The sequence below is a fragment of the Globicephala melas genome, chromosome 2 (assembly GCF_963455315.2).
Source record: "Globicephala melas chromosome 2, mGloMel1.2, whole genome shotgun sequence".
Lineage (NCBI taxonomy): Eukaryota > Metazoa > Chordata > Mammalia > Artiodactyla > Delphinidae > Globicephala > Globicephala melas.
In genome coordinates, this window is record NC_083315.2 from 34,325,948 (window position 1) to 34,341,682 (window position 15,735).

General features: G+C 47.8%; 1 protein-coding gene across 1 annotated transcript; it reads right to left on the minus strand.

Moving 5' to 3' along the window:
* Positions 1 to 10,898: 10,898 nt before the first annotated feature.
* On the minus strand, positions 10,899 to 15,125 carry MEX3B (mex-3 RNA binding family member B). Its single transcript, XM_030878700.2, has 2 exons — positions 14,507 to 15,125; positions 10,899 to 13,670 (listed from the first exon to the last, which is right to left on the minus strand). The coding sequence occupies exons 1-2, from the start codon at positions 14,784 to 14,786 to the stop codon at positions 12,223 to 12,225; spliced, it is 1,728 nt and encodes a 575-aa protein (XP_030734560.2). The 5' UTR covers positions 14,787 to 15,125; the 3' UTR covers positions 10,899 to 12,222.
* Between the last annotated feature and the right edge of the window lie 610 nt (positions 15,126 to 15,735).

Sequence of the window (15,735 nt, forward strand, 5' to 3'; positions counted from 1 at the left end):
CGATGACAAATGTTTAACCTTAACTGTTGTAGAATTTCTAAACAATTTCAAAAAGGATTAAATACATGAATCCTCTGAAATGTCATCATCCCTATAAGCAGAAATTTTGTCCCTGTCATCGATGAGTGTCAATATGTGTATAAAGCAACAATGGAGATTTTCAGATAATTTCTGAAAATTGTATATTCATTGGTTAAAACAATTATGTAAAAACCACACCCATGAGAAGGCTGGAAAAAATTCTTAAGCTACACCCACACACACACACACACACACACACACACACACACACACACACACCATTTTGAAATAAGCAAGCACACTGAGGCTCTCTCTTGATAGTCACTTCTTTATATGCCTGTCATGTCTTTGCTTCTAAATGCATCGTTTGCCTAAGGATATGGAAATAGACTTTTTATAGACATAATCAAGATAAACCTAGCACAAATTGTTTCAAGTTGTATAGAAACCCTGGTCCCCAATTCTCCTACTGAAGAGCAGTTCTTTTCTTCTTTGAAGTCATCCTCAACAGATAGAGCCCCTCCCCAGGTCCTCACCTGATTCTCAGGTGAGCCTGTGGGTAGAGGTGAGGAAGGTTTGCTTTCTTAACATGGTCAGAATATTACTAGGTATAAAAGTTTCTTTTCCCCAGATGACCTTTTTTCCTATCCACCTTCCCCTGGTGGGAAGGAAGTCTGTGATAAACAGGAATATAAAAAGAGGGCTCTGACTTCAAATAGTCAAATTCATAGGGACAGAAAGTAGAACAGCGGTTGCCAGGACCTGGGGGAAGGGAGGTAATGGGGAGTTATTTATTGTTTCCTGGATATAGAGTTTCAGTTTGAGATGATGTAAAGGTTCTGGAGATATATGATGGTGGTGGCTGCACAACAAGGTGAATGTACTTAATGCCACTGAATTGTACACTTGTATGTGTGTGTGTGTGTGTGTGTGTGTGTGTATGCACACAATGGAATATTACTCAGCCATAAAAAAGAATAAAATTTTGCCATTTGCAGCAACATAGATGGACTGGAGGGTATTATGCTTGGAGAAATAAGTCAGACAGAGAAAGACAAGTATGTTATCACTTATATTTGGAATCTAGAAAAAATAAAAGCAAATGAATACGTATAACAAAGCAGAAACAGACTCACAGATACAAAGAACAAACTAGTGTTTACCAGTGGGGGAGGGGTGGGGAGAGGCAAGATGGGGGAGGGGATTGAGAAGTACAAATTACTATGTATAAAATAAATAAGCTGCAAAGATATATTGTACCTTTTAAAAGTCAGATTCTGGGCTTCCCTGGTGGCGCAGTGGTTGAGAGTTCGCCTGCTGATGCAGGGGACACGGGTTCGTGCCCCGGTCTGGGAGGATCCCACGTGCTGCGGACCGGCTGGGCCCGTGAGCCATGGCCGCTGAGCCTGTGCGTCCGGAGCCTGTGCTCCGCAACGAGAGAGGCCACAACAGTGAGAGGCCCACGTACCGAAAAAAAAAAAAAAAAAAAAAAAAAAGTCAGATTCTTAGGTTCTAACCCAGACCTATTGCACCAAGTTTTCAGTGGAAACAAAAACCAGGAATCTGTATTTTACATGTTCCGCCAGGTGATTCTTACACACAGTAAACTTTGAGAACCACTGTATCAGGTAAATATAAGCCCAAGGCAGTAAGCTTCAACTCCCAGATGATGAAGTTAATTTTCTCTACTTTTAGATTATGATCTGAAGAATAAGGTTAAGGCAGTAGTTCTCCAGCAGGGGTGATATTTCCCCCGGTTATATTGGGAAGTGTTTGGACATATTTTGGGTGGTCACATTTAGGAATATGCTACTGGTATCTAGTGGGTATAGGCTAGGGCTGCTACAAAAAAAAGTGGTTAAAATGGTAAGTTTATGTTAAGTATATTTTAACCACAGTTTTTTTTTTTTAAGTTAAACGAAAAAAGAAGGGCATGTTAGTCAAATAACATCTAGACATCGTACTAGGAGAAGCTGTCAATATTAGAAAGATTTGTCTTGTAGATGCTCCTCTCTGTTGACACAGAAAGGCTTACACTCTCTCCCACAGTACGTGGTCTCAATATGCCTCCTGCCACGGGGGGTAGGGGGTAGGGTGTTAGAACTTTGAAGACTTTGCACCCACTCTCTGGGATGGAGTTGGGAACCTCATAGGAGGACCATATAGAGAATATCAAGAGGATCGTGGCAGTGAAGGAAGAGCGAGGAAGATAAGAGAGTGGAGGGGAAACCGCACACCCATCAGAGGTAGCCTCTGTATGAATTGGAAGGAGATTCCCTGAGAAAAGTCCAGAAATACTCCTCCATACGTGCACCCCCATGTTCACTGCAGCGCTAGTCACAATAACCAAGATGTGAAACGACCCGGGTGTCTGTCAACAGGTGAGCAGATTTTTAAATGTGGTATATATTTTATTTTATTTTATTTTATTTTATTTTATTTTGCGGTACACGGGGCCTCTCACTGTTGTGGCCTCTCCCGTTGTGGAGCACAGGCTCTGGACGCACAGGCTCAGAGGCCATGGCTCACGGGCCCAGCCGCTCCGTGGCATGTGGGATCTTCCCAGACCGGGGCACGAACTTGCGTCCCCTGCATCGGCAGGCGGACTCTCAACCACTGCGCCACCAGGGAAGCCCTGTGATATATATTTTAAAATGTGGTATTTTAAAATGGAACACCATTCAGCCTGAAAAATAAGAAGGAAATCCTGCCATCTGGGACAACATGGATGGGCCTGGAGGACATTATGCTAAATGAAAAAAACCAGTCACAGAAGGACGAATACGTCATGATCTCACATATATGTGCAGTCTGAAATAGTCAAACTCATAGAAGCAGAGAGGAGGACAAAGATTATCAGGGGCTGGGGGCAAAGGGGAGGGGGCGGTAGTGGTCAAAGGGTATAAAATTTCAGTTATGTAAGATAAATAACTTTTGGAGTTGAGGGGGGCAGGAAGAAACTTTGGGAAGTGATGGGTATGTCTATGGCCTTAAGGGTGATGATTTCCCAGGTGTCTACTGATCCCCAAACTCATTGAATTAAATACACTAAATTTGTACATAAACATGTATAGGAATGCATACATTAAATGTCTACAGCTTTTTATGTCAATCATGCCTCAATAAAGTGGTTTCTTAAAAAGGGCTCCGCAGCCTTTTCTGGATTTCCAATCTACTTATGGTTTCTAATCCACTCTCCGCTGCTCTCCAACAAGTCCCCTTAGGGATTTGGAAAAAGACCTGGACCCTACAGACAACTTCTTCAGCTGGCCCAAAGCCAATCTTCATGACAGAGCCTCTGCTTGGAAAGTGGGTCCAATCCTCACTGACCTCCACATCCAGCCACTCACCAAAGCTGGCCACACACCTGGCGGCAAGTGTAATGCCACCCTCATGGTTTGTGTCAGGACTCACTCCAGCATGGGCCAGTGTGATTAGGCCACCAAGAAGGTGAATGCTTCCCAAGGCCACGCGAATGGAAGGAGGTGTCCCTGCTCTGCTCCTATCTGTCCACACCTAGAGTACAGTTGTCCAGTCGTGAGCTACCGGAGCTTAAGGTAAATGGGCCCAAAGCGCATCATAAAGCCCCTGAGCTACGTAGCATGGAAGCGAGAAAATTCGAGGTCTCACAGTCAGTGCCTTCAAATCACTGACGAGTTGTCAGGTAAAAGAATAATGTGGGGCTTCCCTGGTGGCACAGTGGTTGAGAGTCTGCCTGCCGATGCAGGGGATGCGGGTTCGTGCCCCGGTCCGGGAAGATCCCACATGCCGCGGAGCGGCTGGGCCCATGAGCCATGGCCACTGAGCCTGTGCATCCGGAGCCTGTGCTCCGCAACAGGAGAGGCCACAAGAGTGAGAGGTCCGCGTACCGCAAAAAAAAAAAAAATAATAACGTGACTTGATCCATAAAATGAAAGCTGCCCGGTGGAGTTTCAGCTTTTGACTCCGGGCAAGGACCAGCTTTCTCACAGTGAGACCTGCCCAAAGGCACAAGAGTGATGATTTTCCAGACTGAGAATGACAAATACTGTATGATTTCACTTGTATGTGGTATCTAAAGAAAAATAAATAAATAAACAAAGGTAACAAAACAGAAAGATTCAGAGAACAAACAGGTAGTTGCCAGAGGGGAAGCGGGTGGGTGGAGGAGAGAAATAGGTGAGGTATAAACTTTCAGTTACAAAATAAGTGAGTCACAAGTACGAAATGTAGAGTATGGGGAATAGAGTCATTAATTGTGTAAGTTCTTTGGACGGTGATAGATGACAATTAGATTTATCATTTTGAAACGTATAGAAATATTGAAACACGCTGTTGTACACCAGGAACTAACATAGTACCGTAGGTCAATTATACTCCAAAACCAAGCAAACAAACTCATAGAAAAAGAGATCATGATCCCAGATGAGGGGGGTGAGAGCGAGTGGAAATTGGGTGAAAGCAGTCAAAAGGTACCAACTTCCAGTTATAAAATAAATAAATACTAAGGATGTAATGTACAACATGATAAAGATAAGTAACACTGCTGTACACCATACACAAAAGTTGTTAAGAGCATAAATCCTAAGAATTCGCATAACCAGGAAAATATATTTTTTTCTAGTTCTTTAAGGTTGTATCTCTATGAAATGATGGATGTTCACTAAACTTATTATGGTCATCATTTCATGATGTATGAAAGTCAAATCATTATGCTATATACCTTAAATTTATACAGTGCTGTCGGTCAATCACATCTCAATAAAACTGAGATATAAAAAAAAGAGTGATGACTTCCCAAGCTCTTCAAGGAAACGGTGGTTCCAGCATTGGTGGAGGTGCTGTTTGAACTAGATTATATTTAAACTCCCTTCTTGTGCTAAGATTCGCTAAGCCACGAAGCACCTCATCTCACTCCTCTCCTTCCTAATCCAACTGCTATCTCCTGGGTCCAGGCCCTCACCATCTCATCTTGGGTCACTGACAATTTTGCGGGGAATCAATCCTGCCTACCACCAGCAACATCCTCTTCCTAAAATATCACACTCCTTCGGGTGTTTCTCTGTTCCAAGGCCCATTCCCAACCCCGTCCAATGTTCATGATTCTTTCTACCTTTCAAATTTTTGATAATCTTCCTCCACCCCAGTGAGGTCATAAACTTTGCTCCAGGTAGACCTTTCTTTTCTCTATTTTATCAGGCTTCCACTTGGATCTTTACTAAAAAGAAAAAAAAAAAAAAAATCAACACATTTCCTAGGCAGAGGGAATGGTTCAGGCAAAGGCATAAGTATGTAGAAACACAAGACATATTCAGGAAACATAAGCAAAAGCGTTTGCTCTAAAATCCCACGGTCTAAAACTCCACGACACTCCATTTAGTCATCACCTCAAACATCCTCGTTCCTCTCTTTTTAATAACGGTGTTCTAGCCACTGAGACTTAAGTCCCCAAGTCTCCCCGTCCATCCTCACTCTCCAGAGATGCCCTCTGCCACCTCACGGTGTCAATTCTGTTAGGTTGAACCGCATGAAATTGTGATTAATGTAGAGCAAAATGGTCCAATATCAGCAATTTCACATGATTCAACCTAATACTTTTTCAAGGCCCTCACAACTCTCTCCTCTTCTCTCATCATCCCAGATGCTCCGCGACCTCGTGCCTCACCGTCTACCTCCCGGATCATGGCCATGGCCTCCCCACTCCAGCCTGTCCTGGCCTTTTCCCAGCCCATCTGGCTCACTACGAAAACAGTGTCCCCTGATGCCTGCAAGACACACCCCAAAACCCCCAGTCGAGCTTTCCAGGCTCTCTACCACCTAATCTGACCTGCTTTTGCAATCTTACCCTCTACTCTTCTGTTCACCTGGAAACGTCAGTGGAAGGGGCCTTCCACCCACCATGTCCAGTGATTCCCAAACCTGGCTACACAGCAGAATCTCAGGGGCAGCTTTTACTTAGTCAGCCTGTTAATCAATCCATCAGTCTAGCCTTACATTCATTTACACATGGCTTTACCATGCCTAGCACTTTAAAAAATTGCTCTAATGAATAGACTTTAATTCTAGAGAATTTCTAGGTTCACACCAACATTGAGGAAAGTACAGAGTTCCCACCTCTCCCCCGATGCCCCCACCCACCCTGCCGCACACACAGCCTCGTCCACCATCAATGTGGTACATTTGTTCCAATCAATGGACCAACACGGATGCATCATTATCAACTATAGAAAATATTTTGAATAGGTCACGTACAAAATTTCTTTAAAGATCCAAACACCACAAAAGGATATACAATGACAAGTAGGTCTCTCTCCAGCCCCTGACCCCTGACCCCCAGTCTCCCTCCCCAGAGGTCCATTCCATGTATATACAATGATACTTGTAGGTAAGTCTCGATATACAATCTGAATACAAGTGTAGCATGCTGTAGGTACTCTAATGTACCTTAACGTTTTCCTCTTAAGAATGCATATTGTTCAATAGCAACACAAATCAATCTGCTTAACTCTTTTGAACAGCACTCTGCAGAGTTGTCTAAAGTCTAGGATTTATATCTTTAACTAACCATCCCCTATTGAAGCAATAGAGGGAGCTTTTTAAACTGCAATTTCCAGGCCTCATCCCAAATGTACTGAATAAGAATTCCAAAAGGTGGACCCAGGAAGTTCTATTTCATATACATTTTCCAGGTTACTCTCATGTAGGCATCTCAAGGGACTAATATGCCAAGAAAATTGGAGATGGAAGATGCATAGTGAATTCCCCGAAGTCTCAGAGCAAAGGCAGAGTTAACAGAACAACAGCGGTGCTCCCTGAATAGGAAGAGTGGATGAATGAACAGATCTGGGAGGTACACCATAAAAGTGTGGCTGTGATAAGTAACCCCAAATATCATAGTCCTTTTTATCAAGAGAGTTTAAGTGATCATTTTCTTGCTGTACAGTTCACTGATGGTGAAGTGTCTTCTGAGTCATCGGAGGAATATTAAAGTGAGGTCATCATGGTTTTTAATGAGAAGCGTGTTTTACTGGCCTCTAAGTCCATGGGTGGTAGGTTTGGATATTTTCAGTAAGCAGTCTATTAAATTTGCTCATAACTCATTGGAGTCACTTTGGGCTGTTCTGTAAAAGCAGGAGTCTTCTGTATGTCTGCACAGGGCATGGTTAAAAGGAACTAGGTTTCCAGAAATCTCTAGTCTCCACTTCACCAAAGACTGCCTGTTGGGCAAAGCATTTAAGCTCAGTTTTTTGGGCTGTAAAATGAGGATAAAAATGATAGCCATATTATTCACTGCTTCACGGGGTGTCTGTGAGATGATTCATGTGAAAGCATTTTGAAAAGTGTAATGTCTCCTATACAAAATAAAATAATAGCATTGTATTAAAGATATGATGTCCATCAAAATGTTCAGATGTAGAAGATCTGGCCCAGACAAAATCGACAAACACCCCTCATGCTTCCGATTCTAAATTTTTTAAATTATTTTTGACCTATGAAAGTAATATAATCACATAGTAAAAAAACCCCAAAGGTCATGAGGATATTAAGTGAAAAAATAATAATGGCAAACATAAGGACTGATAGAGATAGAGAGCGCATACCATACGCCATGCATTATCCTAAATGCTCCTCAGAGCAACCCTTTGAGGTATGTTACTGTTATTATCCCCATTTCATAGATGATAAAAGTGAGGCACAGAGAAGTTTAGTAACTTTCCCAAGATACACAGCTAAGAAATGGCAGAGCCAGTTTTCTGTTATCAACCCCAAATACCAGCCTTCTTCTCCAAGGATGACCACTGTTTTAACAGTTAATTGCATAACTGTATTCATTTTCTATTTGTGCATAACAAACTGCCCTAAAGCTTAGAGGCGTAAAGCAACAAACATTTATTAGTTCACTGTTTCTGTGGGTCTGGAATCAGGGTTTGGCTTAGCTGGGTATTTCTGACTCAATGTCTCTTAGGAGGCAGTCAAGATGTTGGCCAGGGCTGCAGTCTCATCTGAAGATTCAACTTGGAGAGGGTCTGTATTGGAGAGGGTCTGTATTAGAGAGGGTCTGTATCTCTCCCCAAGTTGCCTTGCCCCCCATAAAGCTTCAAGGACAATTACTACCAGCATCACCCTGGCCAGCAGGCTCAAAACCTCCTTGAGATGGAGCAAATTTGTTCATATTTCTTGGAAAGATAAGGCTTAAGAGATAAAAGCTCTGGATCTCTTAGTGCCTGATAGTCACTGACAATAATAGAGCTTTTCCCAAGAGCCAATGTTGGTAGGACTACATTTTGAGTGTGTTTTACTACAAATACGCACAGCAAAATCTCAATGGTTTCTCCCTTACGGTTGTAGAAAGGATCACAGGAGACAATCGAAAAGAAAGCGCTTTGAACATTCCATGCAAACATTATTATTGATTGAGCGCAATCTACCACTCTTTGGTGAAGAAAAATGATTTCCTTAATTTTGACCTCCGGTGCTCACACATCAGCCTTGGCTTCCCCTGCAATATTCCTGATACCACTAGAGCTACCCCGGGTAGTGGGCAATCCCAGAGCACCACCGAGGGTCAACCCCTTTGCATTTAAATGTCAGAACAATATCACCAATTTCAAGGCAGTGAAAAGACAGCAGGGAAGACCCATTTTCTTTGTCTACATCAGGGTTTCTCACCCTGGGCTGGATGATTCTTTGTTGTGCTTTGCAGGATGTTTAAGCAGCGTCCCTGGCTGTTACCCACTAGATGCCAGCAGCACTACCCCACGTTGTCATAGTCCAAAATGTCTCCAGAGATTGTCAAATCAGGGGTGAGGGGGTTTGCAAAATCACCCCCAGTTGAGAACCAGTAGTCCACATAAAGAAAGGAAACATGGACCAATAATTCGGGGCAGAGATGTCTGTTAGCTGGTATTTTGTTGCTGCAGAAAGACGGATTTCAGATGGGTAGCAGGAAGTAGAAAGGGAAACTGCTAGTAGTTGCAAGGCATAAAAGTGGTACCTCTCATCTCTCCAGCTGGAGAACCTCCACAGCAAGCGACCACCTCCACAGTTGTCATTTGTGGGACCTGGGGGATGGGACAAAAAGCCTGCCTTGGATCAAAAGTTAATGCCATCTAATGCCACTAGCATGTGTCCACATCCTCCGCTGGTGACAAGGGCCTGCCCTGCAGAGGAAACCAATAGTGAAAAGCTCTCTCTCCTCTCAAGAATCCTGGTTTTATTAATATATTCCAAAACGTCATGTCAACAAAGGGGACCTCTCACCGCAAAGAAACACAAGCCATCCAAGGGCGTGTCAGTAGCCTCGAAACCTGATTTTTTTTTTTCTCATGTTCTAAAGCAGCATATGGACCGCAAAAAAATCTCAGTGAGTAAGAGCCCATGTGAAATTCAACCAATCAAGGCTTCGATTTTTCCTCGCCTTCTCTGGAATCATTCTGCTAAAGCAGCAAAGCAAAGCTGCATCACTAAAGAAATCAGTGCAAAAAGACTCTTGGTTCTGTTCTAGGCACTTCGGAACAGCTGAAGGAAAGCGGGCATTGGACCGTAATATTGCTCCTTGCCAGGCCTCAGCTAACCTCCAGTCCTTGAGGGAGCAAAGAAGGGGGTAAACACTGCCTGGGAACTTTCCAGAGTTGAAGATGATGCCAGAAATTTCCCAAGCAGGGCCACTCCTTTCTCTCCTCCCACCCCAAAGGCCTGTCTCCTGCCTTTGCAGAGAATCATTCAAACCAAACAAATCAGGAGCTATGACGTAGGCAGTGACTAAATTTCCGGACAAATAAAAATGAATACAAAGGGGAAAAGAGGAACAGCCAATATATGTTACAGCCTACTCTTTGGACTCACCTGCTAAATGTTACCCATCAGCAGAGGTTAAAATAAAAGGCTGCCCACGTTCCAGGCAGACACCGTTCTCCAGGGGCAGCTCAGCTCAGCCTGGAAGTCCTTGGCAATCCAGCGGTATGGTCTGGTCATTCCTAAATACTCTCTAGAAGGCAGAGCTCCTGTCAAGTGAAAGCATGCAGGCTCCATCCCTTGACAAAGCCCCACAGCCAGGGAGCAGGTGTAGCCTGCCAAAAACAAACAAAAACTTCTCGCAAACAACAACAGACAGTTAACACCTGCAGCCTGTCAACACCAGTTAGCCTGCCTGACGAGCAGAAGCCTATTAGGACCAGTGCTCAAATCTAGCCCGGTCCTCGACCAGCAGAAACTGGCATCTCTGGGCTTCCCCCAAGGAAGTGACCTTCAGTGGAAACTCAGCACAGCAAGCGCAAGCCCTCAGCCTCCTTAAACTCTTGAGGGCCCTGCTGGGTGGGATGATGACCTTCCTAGGCCCTAGGCGCTTCTGCTCCCTCCTCCATAATAATATTATTCAAATTTATTTTTGATATAACTTTCAATACTTCGATACCTTGTTTTCTTAATGTGTTAGGTAAAATTGAATAGGTTTTGGTGGGCCTGAAAATTAAGACATTGTCTTTGAATATTTTCACTTCCTTTGCTTTATTTTCTTCTAATTTTAAGAGAAATTAAACCTCTTCCTGGGACCCGAAAAGAATCACAGATCCTAGGCACTGTGCCCACACATGTCTAATGAGGAAGCTCGGATTCGGTAGATAACATGCAATTAAAAAAAAAAAAAATACTGTTACCCACGGCCTAACCATCCAACCAAACACAACCTTGGCCTCTTTTGAAAGTCCACTCTATTGATAAAGTACTGACATAATACGCCTGGAAGTTGTATCTTTCAATTTGTCACTTAAGAGTGATTCCGTATAAAGGTAGACTCCGAGAAGCTTAAAAAAAAAAACAAAAAAAAAATCAAGTTACCACACAAGATAGATTTTCTTCAATATTTTATTTATATAGAAATACTTAAAAAATGAAGTAGCACCATTACTTAAGTTTTACCTTTATTATGTAGAACTTTAAATGTCAGAAAAATAAAACTCTTGATACAATTTCAAATCTTGTCTCAGCAAATATAATATTAGTATTTGACCATGAGGTTAAAGGCCCTTTATCATAAAATAAAATATACTTTGTTTTTTTAAACTTTGCTCAGTAAAGTACATTTAAGCTCAAGTAACATCACCTACATATACATAAACAAGTGGTAAACAAATGTATTAAAATAGAAATACTAAAACTATAGTGGTGCAACAGAATTTTTGTAACTTGCACTGAATTCTATTTATACAAATGTTAGAAAGCATCAACAGTTCCTTTTGACATGTTTATACATTTCCGTTTTTTGTAATAATATAGAATAAAATATGCTTTATATCACTGAATAGAAAATATGCTGGGTGAAGCAGATCTAGAAGATTTGTCTGAACCTATAAAATCTCCATCCCAACAGAATACTGTTCAAAACATTACACATTTTATGGTTTGTAATTCCGTCACAATTGTGTGATTATTAAAATAATACAGTGTTCTTTGCCATAAGGCCATACTAAAATAAAAAGATTTAACCCAGCTACAAAAAAGTTCACTGAACTTAAATTAAAATACTTGTAAACATCTTTGCAATATGAAATATAATTTTTCAAGTCAAAAAAGAATAAAATACTTCAATCTGTATAATGCAATTTCTCTTTAAAACTTTTAAACGTTTTTTAATATATAAGAGATATGTTACAGTTTCTTTAACTTTAATAAAGCTGCAGTATCCTGGTTTCACAGGAACTCCTGGCCCTTCCACGAACATTCAGAAAGGATCCACTGTGTTCTATAATAAGCATCGTAGGAACCCAGCCACAAAGGGGAACACACTAAAACAGTCCACACATCCCATAGCACTATTATTATCATCTTCATCATAATAATTATTGTTCATTTTTTCCTACTTTAAGAAAATGGAAAACTTGTGGGGTTTTCTTCTTTTGGAAGCTTCCTATTAAGTACAGTGTAAAAACTATCATTACTAGAATGTCGCCGTTCCTATTATTTATAGAGCATGCATTTAAGGTGGTTCGGAGGTTTTCCAGGCTACAGTACTCTTGATGCAGATATCCTGGCAAGTTCCTTTGTTTAAAACTTGAAATTTAAAAAATGAGCGGATACTACAGCTTTCCAAGCTCCTCTTCGGATCTCAGAGTGTGAGCAGGGAGGCGGGGAGGAGAAGGTGGGGCACCAAGTAGGCAGAGAGGCGCTGGGGAGTGAGGATGGAGGGAAGCGGGTTCTCCATCCCCCGCGTGGTGCGCGCCGCCTTCAAGAAAAGATGCGGATGGCCTGAGTGACCGCGGTGTGGCAGACCGGGCATTCAGGCTCACTCTTCTCACAGATGCGGTTGGCGCACTCCATGCAAAAGAGGTTGTGGCCGCAGGGCACCAGTGCGGCGATTACTTCGCTCTCAAAGCACACGGAGCAGTCGCGGCTGCCCTTACGCCGCAACCCAGAGGAGGAGGATGAAGAGCTGGAGGAGGAGCTGGACGAGGACGAGGAGCCGGACGTGTCCGACGGCTGCAGGCCCGGCAGCTGCGCCCCAAGGCCGTTGGCATAGGCGGCGTAGGCCAGGCCCCCTCCGCCCGGGTCGCTGCGCACCCGGCGAGCCAGGTGGTGCTCGCCCGCCCCCGGAGCCATGTGCAAGGGCGGGGACAAACGGGGGCAGCTGGTGCCCGGGTGCAGCCGGCGGTGCACCAGCAGCCCCAGGTTGGCGTTGGAGGGCGCGCTGGCGCCGCCCCCGGGAAAGACCACAGAGGAAGACGAAGCAGACGAAGATGCAGAGGAAGAGCAGGAAGAGGACACGGGAGCTGCAGGTCCGCCTCCCGGGGACCTCTCAAACTGGGCCCAGAGAAGTGGAGCCCCAGGCGGTGGGGCGGGAGCCGGGTCGAAGGTGGGCTGTAGCTCAGGACAGCCGTCAGGGGAAGGCACAGAAGCCTCCCCCGCCGTGTAGGTGTATCCATTGCCATTGTTGTTGTTTCCATTGTGAGCAAAGCTGAGCGCGGGGCTGGGGGGACTATAGTCCGCCAGGCGCGGGGTGGCAGCTGCACTGCCGCTGGTCCCCCCGCCGAAGTAAGAGTCTGTGGAGGCGCTGCCAAGCGAGCTGGAGCTGTCGTTGCGATAACTAGAGAAGGGCTTGCGGCCCGGAGTGGGCGTAATGCTGGGGGTGGGCTTGCTCCAGAGGCTGCCTGGGCCGGACCCGCCGGACCCATGATGCAGATCAAAGCCCACATCCGTGCCATTGGCGTGGAAGTCGTTCTCATCTGTGAGCTCAATGATGCCGCCAGTGCGCAGGGCGATGTGCGCCTCGATCTCCTCGCGAGCTCGGTCCACGTTCTCAGGCATGCCGGTCACCTCGAACACCGGCTCCTTGTCGCGGCTGGGCGTCACGATGTACGTGTGCGTCTGCTGCTGGATGCGCTTGATCGTGGCGCCCTTGGGCCCCACCACGAGCCCCACCACGCGGTAGGGCACCCGCACCTGGATGGTGGTCTGCCCCGGCAGGTTAGGCGGCCCGGGCACTGCGCCGTTGAGCGCCGTGTTTTTATTCCGCGAGGCGCGGATCATGGAGAAGTGCTCGGCGGCAGAGATGATCTCCCTCCGAGCCATGGCCACATCCTCCTTCCTGCCCGTCACAACAAAGACAGGCTCCTCCCCACGAACTGGGGTCTTGATATAAGTGTTGGTCTTCGCCCGCAGTGCTTTGATTTTACAACCTGGGAGCCAGAGTGCAGGGGAGGGAGTGGGAGAGAGAGACAGACACGCCCATTACCCCGGGGTAACCGCGGGGACCTGGGACTGCCCGCGTACGGGGCAGCGGGAAGGCAGAACGCGCGATGGGCGGAAAGGGGGCGGCTCCCTCACAGACCCCGGGCCGCTCCACGGGCTGGAAAGCGGGTTCCACCCGCGAGGCGCTCGAGGAACAGTCCGTTGGCTGCCCAGCCCTCCCCCAGTGACTGCAGTCGTCCCGAGTCAAACCCGAGAATCCCAGAAAAAGTCAGCTGGGGAGATGCCGCTGGTATCCAGCGGGACGCGCCGCCGTCCGCCCTGAAGACGAGGCAAAGGGTTCGGGGAAGGCGACCGAAGGCCGAGATCCTCCAGCGCGGGGGGGGGGGGACTGGTGGGAATGGGGGGCAGTCCCGGGACCCATTGTTCCTCCTCTGGGCTCCATTCCGCTTTGCAGAAATCCAGAATCCTCCTCCCATCCGATGCTCACTCCTCCTCCTCCCCCCTCCCAAAGGACCGATCAAAGGCCCCCTCCCCCAAGCATCTTATATTTAAATTCTATTTCCCGGGGTGGGCTGGGTGGGGGGCGCTAGGGGAGAAGGCAGTGATTTTCGCAGGAGAAAGTGCATCCCGCCGTGGCCGCGGCGCGGCTCTGGGAGACAGCCTGCCTGCACTTTCTTTGTCTGGGGCGCCGGCCCTTCGCGCGGCTCTTCCTCCCTCCCCAAGGCTCCCCGGCGCCGCGGATCTCGGTTCCTCTCCCGCCTTCCCCGCGGGGCGGTGGCCCGAAACCCTCTCACCTCCAGCTGCCCATCCCTGCCGGACCCACCTTGCCGCCCCACGATCTCGGCGACATGCTCGGAACTGGGCACCGGCACGCACTCGGTCATGTTCACGCTCTTCTTCCTCGGCTCGCTGTCGTACAGAGACGCGCCCTCGTCACTGTCCAGCCCCAGCAGGGAGAGCTGGTCGAGCGCGAGCTGCAGGGCTCTTTGGTCATCCAGGGTCTCTCCCCCGCCGCTGCCGCCGCCGCCGCCTCCCCCGCCGCCGCCTCCCCCGCCGCCGCCGCTGCCGTTGCGCTCCAGGTCTGCAAACAGCGAGCTGGGCATCGCTCGGCCGTGCGCACCGCGCCCCCGCCGGCCCTCTGCTCGGCGGCGAGAAACTGCGGCCACAAAGGCAGCCGGGAAGCGAGTGGTCAGGGGCGGAGAGGCCGGCCGGCTGCAGAGGGCTCCGTTGCTCCTTTCTCGGCGCCGGGAAGAGTGGGTCGCTCCTTGCGGTCCACGCCGGGCAGTGGCTGCGGGAGCCCCCGCCTGGGTCCCCACCCCAGATCTGCTGGCGGGTGGGGTGGGGGCAGAGCTCGAGCGGCGGCCGCGCGTGCCCCCCAAGTGCCCGGCTGGCTGGCCACAATGCCGAGCGAGAAGCGAGCAGGCGAGCGACAGCAGCGTTTCTTTAAGGAGCCCCTCCCCGGCTCCTCCACTCCCTCCCGCCCGCCCGCCCGCCAGCCCTCACTCAGCGCTTTTTCCTCCTCTCCTCCCCGCCTCTTGACTGAGCCTCTGCAGCCAGACGGCTCCAGAGGGGGACGAGGGAGGCGCAACGTCACCGGCGGGAGCTGACTCTACAATGCTACTGACACTATCGCTGGGGGAGGCGATTGGCGCGCGCTGGGCCGGGGGCGGGCGGAGGCCGCAGGCTGAGCGAGCGGAGAGCGAGCGCCCCCCCACCGCCGCGCTCGCCGCAGCCCGCCCCGTCCTCCTCCCGGCCGCGCCCCTCCCCCGCCGCCGCTAACGCCTCTCTTTGTTGTCTAATGCGGGACCGGCAGGCTCGGGACACTTGCCTGCACCTATCAGCCGAGAACGGTCACTGTCCCCAGGTCTCCTCCCTCGCCAGACTGAGAAAAGGAAACGCGCCCAACTCTGATGCCAGGGGCCCGGCTCTAAGAGACTGGTCCTTAGAAAGTCCCGTTAGTGTCCCCCAAATAAACCACCCCTAGAACCAAAGATGCCACTGGGAGAAGCGTCTATTGTCTGCCCAAAAGGCGGTCCGAGCCCTCGTACACAA